Source organism: Vicia villosa, unplaced genomic scaffold (genome assembly GCF_029867415.1).
Source record: "Vicia villosa cultivar HV-30 ecotype Madison, WI unplaced genomic scaffold, Vvil1.0 ctg.004575F_1_1, whole genome shotgun sequence".
Taxonomy (NCBI): Eukaryota; Viridiplantae; Streptophyta; class Magnoliopsida; order Fabales; family Fabaceae; genus Vicia; species Vicia villosa.
The window spans coordinates 138,695-147,934 of NW_026706467.1; the positions used below are offsets into that span (position 1 = coordinate 138,695).

The 9,240-nt window shown below is 29.3% G+C and overlaps 1 protein-coding gene across 1 annotated transcript; it reads left to right on the forward strand.

Moving 5' to 3' along the window:
* Nucleotides 1-834: 834 nt before the first annotated feature.
* Nucleotides 835-6,583, forward strand: LOC131642168 (stem-specific protein TSJT1-like). Its single transcript, XM_058912446.1, has 5 exons — nt 835-1,118; nt 5,432-5,672; nt 5,766-5,886; nt 5,975-6,084; nt 6,183-6,583. The coding sequence occupies exons 1-5, from the start codon at nt 916-918 to the stop codon at nt 6,216-6,218; spliced, it is 711 nt and encodes a 236-aa protein (XP_058768429.1). The 5' UTR covers nt 835-915; the 3' UTR covers nt 6,219-6,583.
* Nucleotides 6,584-9,240: the final 2,657 nt, after the last annotated feature.

The following is a 9,240-nucleotide window of genomic DNA, read 5'->3' on the forward strand; positions in this document are numbered from 1 at the left end:
TTAAGTTCGTTAACTAAATAAGCTGAACATGAACTATATATAATTCACCTCATTAAATTTATGAGTTAACTTGATTATATATGAGAAGAGTTATATATATCGAATCACCCAGAGATCTCCACCCCTTAATGCTTTAGCATTGAAAGATTCAATTTATGTATGTGTCAATACTTATGTGTTTGTCAATATTTATAAATATTGCCAGACTTGAATTTGATTAAAATCTAGTATGAATTGAAATAATTTTAAATTGTTTTCTTCTAAAATCAATTTTTTAAAACTCAAATCAAATTCTATATAAAGCTTATTATAAAATTTGCTACCCGATACAAACTATATTTTTTCAATCAATTATTCAAACCACTCCTAAACATTTGTATAATAGTAGTAGCAATCAATTATCAATTATATACTACATATACTAAAATGATGACAACAAGAAAAACATTTCACCAAAAGAAAATAAAAATAGAAAAAGACAAAAAAGGATAGATTCCAACTTGAAAGAATCCACACTTTGTATCCTGCAAAACCAACGGTGATGATGATATTTATATATCATGCATGTAGCCTCCTAATAGATAAAAAGACAAAAAGGTATCTGATCCTGATTCTTCCCGTGCCATGAAAATAACATCATCTCAATCGTCTTCTCTTCTTGGTCCCAGTCCCATACCACACAACACAAATACAATAATAATACTACACTATTTAGTTTAATTAATCACAATTAGTCACTTAGTGACGGAATTATAGATACAACAATATTTTAATTATCTCGTTAAATGACCAAAGTGCCCTCTTCCTTTAACTCTATATAACGTAACGCGCTTTCTATAATTATTTCCCATCCCATCACAAGCGGTGTAATAAACCAATAGAAAAGGGACAAATTATTTTTGTTTTATTTAAAAAATGTTGGGGATCTTCAGTAGCTCCGTCGTGTCTCCTCCGGAAGAGCTGGTGGCAGCCGGTAGCCGAACACCGTCGCCAAAGACGACGGCGAGTTTGCTTCTGAAGAGGTTTGTGGAGAGGAAGGCGTCGGCGGTGTCGCTGCAGGTTGGGGATGATGTGCAGCTGGCTTATACACACCATGAAGAGTCACCGTGGCAACCCAGGTATAAAATTTGAACATCTAAACGACGTCGTTTAATCATGTTACAGTCATCGTTGTTATCGTTCACTTCACTCAAAAAGAATCAAAGAAGTTTCTATTCCTGAGCTTTTTCATCACTGAACTTCGAGAAAAAAAAATTAAAAAGAAAAATAAAAAATTAGAAATTAATAAAAAAAAGGAAATTAGGAAGAAAAATAAAATGAAAATTAAAGAATGAAGTCGACAATTAATTGATTCATTGTCTATTGAAGGTACCAAAAAAATAGAGTGGAAAATACGTCAACAATTAAATTATTTATATGAAAATTGTTTGTGATAATAGTATCAATTTTGGTGTTTATATGGTTGGTGATCCATTTGAATACTATTGCTCTTGTTCTTCGTGATTGACACGATAAGTGGGTAGGTAGGTAGGGGTTGCAAATTCATGGATATAATACAAATCTATGATAATATAATCAAATTAATCAACAAAATAAATTGTATCGCCAACCAAACACTCTTACAAATTAATTTATGTATTAAGGAATATACTCCCTCCGTGTTATATTATAATTAAAATAAATAATTAAGGAGATTAATTTATGTATTAAGGAATATACTCCCTCCGTGTTATATTATAATTAAAATAAATAATTAAGGAGTATATTTTTCAATGATAGATTGGATGGATTTGCGTTTATAGAAAATACTTTAATAAATAAAATAAATTATTATTATTTTCTCTGGTCTTATTTATAAAAAAAAAATTTTTAATTAATTAAATAACTAATTTATCTGATTTATATGTTGTTCAGATGCATTAATTATCAAATTTAGTTATCAAATTTATCGAAAAAGCAATATTTTTCTTATAAATATGATCGAAAATAGTATTACTTTTAATATAAACGTGGGCTGGGATGCTGCAATTCAAATTTAAAATCTCTAATTAAAGAAAGGAATTAAAGTGAATTATTTATTATTTATATAATTAATAGATGAATGTGAATGTATCAAAGGTAAACATCAATATTGCTACTTAGTTTCTATTTGTGGTACCTGAAATAGATCAATACTAATATGATTTAGTAAAATATATGATTTATTAATTTATTTTTTCATTGTTTTTTCCAACATAAATTTTTTATTTTTAGGTTTTTTAACATGTGCTATATTAGCATTACCTTAGTAAAGTATATATTCACATTTCTCTTTCATCATTTATATATATTCACATTTCTCTTTCATAATTTATTGTATGTATTGTTTTTTTTTTGTGGTAGGAAAGTATTGTTACTGTATGCTATTAGAAATAAATGCGTCAAATAATTAAATGGGATGATTATTGTGAGATAAAAGGAATATGATACTATGATGGATATCTCCAAAAACAAAGTTTGAAATAATATTAGAAGGTAAGAGTAAGAGTAAAGGTGGAAATAGCTTGTACAAAACTAAAGTTTGGCATGTTAAAAAAAATAAAAGTATAAGTCTAGCCTAATTTATGGGTCTCGCTAACTAGTGTCTTTAGAGCACTCTTTAAGCATACTAAATAAAGAAAATATTCTTTATAAAAATTAATAATACACTTTTAATGCATTGAATACACACATTTTAATAAAAACTTACCACTTTAATCATTTAAAGAGTACCCCAAAGACACTGGTTAACTTTTTTCTTAATTTATAGGCTTATTTTTTAGGCTTAAGTTTTTTTCAAAGTTTGATTAGCTTACATAAAAGCTTATTTATTTTATACATATTTAAATAAACAATTTAAATAATGTTTAAATAGACTAATAAACTAAAAGATCAATAACACTATAAATTTATTTGATTCACTTATTTACGATATTGTTTATAAGGTATTTTCATCTTATTTTTAGAAAATTTTCAAAATAATCAAATTTATTAATGTATTTTAATTTAAATTACAAAATATAATATAATAATAATAAAAAAAATTATTTATATTTATTTAAATAGATCGATTTGATAGATTTAAAAGGCTTTTTTATGGTATGAAGTCTAACATTTTTAATAGACTTAAAAAAAATTTTAAATTATTTTTATTTAATAAAAAGTTTAAATCTTTTTTATTTTGGAAAAAGTCTAATCTATCCTGAATTTATATAAGTTAGATCGTAAGTCCAGTCTCTCTACTGTGATATGGTCTGAGTGCCTTAACCCATAAGTTGAAGTACCCCCTTCTTGTATTGCTTTGAATAAATTTTGCTCATAAAAAAAGTAGTATGGTTTATGTTTATATAGATTAGCAAACTAATAAATCAATAATATTAAATTTCATTTTAATATAAAATTTCAAAAATATCCTCATAAATAATATTGTATTTCAATTCTAATTTATAATAATATATTTAAATAAATAAAAATTAATGTAGCATAATAAAAATAATTATTGATAAAATTAAATTTTTTATTAATTAGTAAAAAATATAGAATTTAAATAATAATGATAATAATAATAATAATAATAATACAAAAATATTTTTTATATCTATTTAATGACTTTGTTGGTCTAAAATTCTTTTTGTATCACATGTAGGTCTAAAAGTCTTTTTATATTTATCTACTTAGCTAAATAAGTTTAAAAATAAGTCTAAATCTTATCCAAACATATTATGAATGATTATTTTGCAAAATAAGTTTTATTTTTTTTATAAGTAATTATATTTTTTAACATAAGTAAATTTGATAATTCAACTTATAATAATAAAAAATGCAGAAAATACAAAATATCAACAATTAATTTATGAAATTTGAAGGGTCTATTAAAAATATTAGTTTCATATCAACATATTTGTGTATTTTGCTTATGAAATTCATAAAGAGAATAAAAAATTTAAATAACAATGTTAAAAAAAAAATTACCAAAAAAACAAGCTTTTCAGAAAATTTACCAAAGTGTTTAGGTTTTGCAGGACCCCCTAGAGTATGCGCCAAACCATTTGGCGCATTAGTACAAATTTTCTTGAATTAGCCAATTCATTTGGCGTATAAGTATTTGTAAAAAGTAAAAAAAATAAAAAAAATGAAACATGCACATTGGCGCCAAACCATTTGGCGCATACACCTAATTTTTGTACTAATGCGCCAATTCATTTGGCGTATACTCCAGAGGTCTTGCAAAACCTAGAGATTTTGGTAAATTTTCTGAAAAACTTGTTTTTTTGGTAATTTTTTTTTTAAACCTTGTTATTTAAATTTTTTTTCCTCATAAAGATGAGTCATAAAAAATTGAAATTCATAAAGATATTTGTCTCACTCAAGAAATTAATTAAGTTAGAAGAGCAAAAACCAATTGATCGAAAATATCCTATAATTGCTGGCTGGGTCGAGATGTCTTTGTCCTTCCATAACATCACTTTACATCTCAATTTGTGAATATCAGATTGAATTATTGATCTATGGTCCCTATTATCAACAATTACAATCCGAATATTTTATTTTCAATAAAAAATTAAAGAAAAAAAAGCTATGGTGTGTATTCAACTTGACCCACCCCTTTTAGAATAGGGAACTGTTTGAATAGTTCAAAGCCCACAAATAAATGAAAGGGACCTCCACACCTGTTAATGCACTCTGATTTTTTTTCTATGAAGTAGTATAGTGAACAATTGAAATATGGCGAATTCGAACTCGTCTTTGTAATTAATATTCCTACGCAACTATTAACTGTGCTGACTTAAGATGTTAATGCACTGATTTTATGTGCAGATTTCTTTTTTCTTTTATAATAATTTCTTAGGATATTATGTATAAATATTAACAATCTTGAGCTGTACTATTAGGAAGAGATGGAAAATTAAATATACTATTATAAAATTTTATTATTTAAACCAAAAAGAGAAGAGATAAAACACCCTTTTTCATTTGTTTTGTTTGACCAATATTAGATGGGAGGTCACTTCAAATGGAGTGTTCATTTGCAATTATTCACCACTTTGGGTCTACATGCTATGTCCATTTCAAAATGTTGACTTTCTCACTTTAGTTTACTCATGAATCTCTCTTTTCTTTGGATTCTTTTGCTTTTATGGCCCAATGAGAATGAAATAAGGATAAGGATAATGTGGAGTAGGTTGTTGGGACCATGAAAATGAAATAGAAAACCTCATAAAGTCATAAACAATAGAAAAAGATTGTGTCACACTGCATTTAAATATTATAGTTGATGTGATGCAAAATAAAGTATAAACAAAATTATATGTTTAAAAAATATTTTTGGAGACAAAGACAACATGTGACATGTTAGCTTAGATTGTTGCAATGATTCTAAGTTTGTTACTGATTTTGGTATTATGTATGGCAGATCATTTGCAGTGAAGGATGATATATTCTGCTTGTTTGAAGGAGCTCTAGACAATCTAGGGAGCTTGAGACAGCAATATGGACTTGCGAAATCTGCGAATGAAGTTGTTCTTATGATCGAAGCTTACAAAGCTTTACGCGACCGAGCACCATACCCTGCGAATCATGTTGTTGGTCATCTTAGTGGTAGTTTTGCCTTCATTGTTTATGACAAATCCACTTCCACCCTCTTTGTTGCTTCTGTAAGTTACCATCTATATAGTAATACATTATTAATTGTTGATATTTTTGTTAATTTTTATTTAAGAATATTTTGGTTTTATTGTTTTTTGTAGGACCAATCTGGAAAGGTTCCTCTGTATTGGGGAATAACTGCTGATGGGTATGTAGCATTTGCTGATGATGCTGATCTGCTTAAAGGTGCTTGTGGAAAGTCACTTGCTTCTTTTCCTCAAGGTTGGTTTAAATTTAGCTTCTTGATTATGTTTTTTTTCCTTCTTTAACTCAGATTACATTCCCTCACTATGTAATGTAAATTGTACAGGATGTTTCTACTCGACCGCGGTTGGAGGATTAAGATGCTACGAGAATCCAAAGAATAAGATTACCGCTATACCAGCTAACGAGGAAGAATTTTGGGGTGCAACGTTCAAGGTAATTAACAATTACACGAGTTTAAATAAATGAACTTTGTTACATTCAATTCAAATTTTATGTTATATTTTGTTTATATTTGGGCTATGAATTATCAGGTGGAAGGGCCAGCTGTTGTTGCAGCGACAAAGTAGATATGTTTCCAAATAGAGTGTCATATTCTGGATGCATTTATGGAGTAATTTTATGTATTTGTATGGTTGTGATTCTAAGACATGCATGAAGAGATCATAATGTAAATATCTTTACTCATAAATGTGAAGAGTGTGGGACTGGTCATTGTAGAGTTTATTATGTTGCAGGTTTTGTGCAGTGTTGCATAGGATTTTCTGTGTTTCAAAAAATGTCCAGTTGCATTTTCAATGTACTGTAATAAATATACATGCATGCGTCTGGCTTGAGTTCTGTACTGTAGTACTCTTATTCTAGCATATAAAAAATGTGTAGATATAAACTTTCATCTTTCAACTAATAAAAATTAATGATACACTTTGTTCAACCTGTGTGTTTTATTTCATCAACTGTGAGCTCAATTAGAACATGTTAGTTTTGTAAATTTCAAAGATGAAATTCTTATATTTTTCTCAATTTTTTCATGATTATTAGTACTTCTTTAGGCTGTGTTTGGGAATTTGGAGGGGAGGAGTGGAGAAGACTTCCGAAAACGAAATTTTAAGAAAATATAGAAAAATATTTGACATTTTTTGAAAAAATGATTTTGTTTAAAATGATAAAAGAGTCATTATCATTACAAAATTTTTAATTTTTAAAATAATATAACAACCTAAAAGATATTTGAAAAATTTATGTAATCCCTCCAAAACCCTCATTCAATACAATTTTTGAGTTCCTAATTTTATGGGGTTTTTGGTGTTAAGAATAAAATCAAACCCTCCAAAACCTTTCTACCCAATTTTTTTTTAATTCTTTTCCTCCAATTCTTCCTATTTTCCATAGCCCTACCCTCTAAACTAGTTTTAGGTTCAAACCACTTTCCAATTTTGATGGTTTTAATTTTAAAACATATTTTCTTTTAAATATATATTAATTATAAGTAATTAATTGTTAAAAAAATAGATTGAATTAAGTAAACCTTGTGTTGCACTAACATTACAAATAAACCTTGATCATAACAAAGGTAAATAGGTCTTTGAATACCATGATATTTAAACTTAGAAGCTAATAGAGCTGACCTTACATAACAGTTTACAAAATAGCACATTAAGTGCTTATCAAAAGATGACAGATAATATATTATCAGCTAATGTCTTAAACAAGGAAACACAAATTTGAAAATACAAACATTAAAATAAAATACTTTTAAATGTAACTCAACCATATATTTAGTAATCCTCTTCTAACTAATAAGCTGCCCCACGTCCAGCATCAGCACCACGTCCATGGCCACTTCTCCTTTCCTGACCTGCACTTCCACCGCCACTTTCACTGCCACTTCCCTGACCTGCAAGTTGAAAAGACAATACTATACATTATTTCAACAATAAACAAGCAGCACTAGAAGAAGTGGTAGCAAATTTTACAAATGAGCAAAGAAAGCTAATAACTACAACAAGAGAAACAATTGGTGAAATTTAAAGGCAGCATCATGTAATGCAAATAGCACAGACCAAAATTGGTAGAAGAAAAAATCTCAAACAATTTAAAAAGCAAGACATTATAATCCAATCATTTGAAGTGTTTCACATTCAACCAAGTAAAAACTACTGCAAAATTGTGCAAATAAACATATAATATCAATATAATATCAGAATAGATAATATCATGATGAAGAAAAAAAAAAACTTCACATACCAACCAGCTGAGAAAACATTTGAGAAGTCCCCCAATCAGTTAAATCCCCAGCTGCAGAATCGTAAGATGAAGGTGTTGCATCTTAAAGAGGACTCTCTATTGCTGGCACAATCCTGTCGGGACTCTCTATTGGCGGAGACCCAGGAAATACAGCTTCTTAGAGTCGAAGAGCCTCCTCCAAATCCCACACCACATCCTTCATCGATGGTCTTTCAGCACCGCGATCAGCAACACACTCTCAGTAGATTTAATAGCCCAATCCTTTAAATTGAGCACATAGAGGGAAAGGAGGAATCAAGGACAAACTTGCCATAGATGACTTCAATGACGACAACTCCAAAGGAATAAATATCCGATTTGACCGTAAGTTGTCATTTCTAAAAATATTCCGGATCGAGGTATCCTAAGGTACCTTTAATATTAGTGGAGACATGACTTTCATCCTAATTGGGGCTGATTCTGGAGATTCCAAAATCTCCAACCTCGACCAGCCACTTCCACTCCTCCTGTTGAAAACGGCACTCTCAAGAGTCTTTATGGACCTTCTCATTCATCTTTATCTTGGAAAAAGAGGCTCAGTATTTGTATCGGAACTGCCAAAGGATTGCATTATCTACATTCCGCATATGGGACACCTCTCATTCAACGCGACGTTAAATCTTGCAACATTTTGTTATACAGTAATTTCAATGCTAAGGTTGGAGATTTTGGAATCTCCAGAATTGGCCCCAATCAGGATCAAACTCATGTCACCACTGATATTAAGTGTATTTTAGGATATCTCGATCCGGAATATTTTCAGAAAAGACAACTTACAGTTAAATCGGATATTTATTCCTTTGGAGTTGTCCTCATTGAAATCATCTGTGGCAAGTTTGTCCTTGATTCCTCACTTCCCTCTGATGTGCTCAATTTAAATGATTGGGATGAAATCCATGGAACCGAGGTGAAAGAAAGAAAATGATTTGAAGAAGGCAAAATGTAGTGTTGCAAAGCGAAATGAGATAATGATAAGACTTTAACAAAAATAAGATGAAGAACATGGTTGATTGCCCAAAAATGGCAAGCAGTGCAGAGAAAAGTCTAATTTGAAAATTTTACCAATAAGAGTAATGTACTGGTTTTTGGCTTTTGTTTTGTTGATCCTTTGAATAAAACAAGTTCACTTTTTGACAATCTACTAGTAGTATTACTTCTATTTGAATTTGAGTAACGTGTCCACATGAAAATTGAATTTTGAATTGTTGTTTTCTTCTTCAATACCAAGAAAGAAAGAAAGAAGTTGTAGGGGGGCCACTAGGTGTCTGCAGATGAGCTAGACGGATGACTATTGCTGCGTGGTCA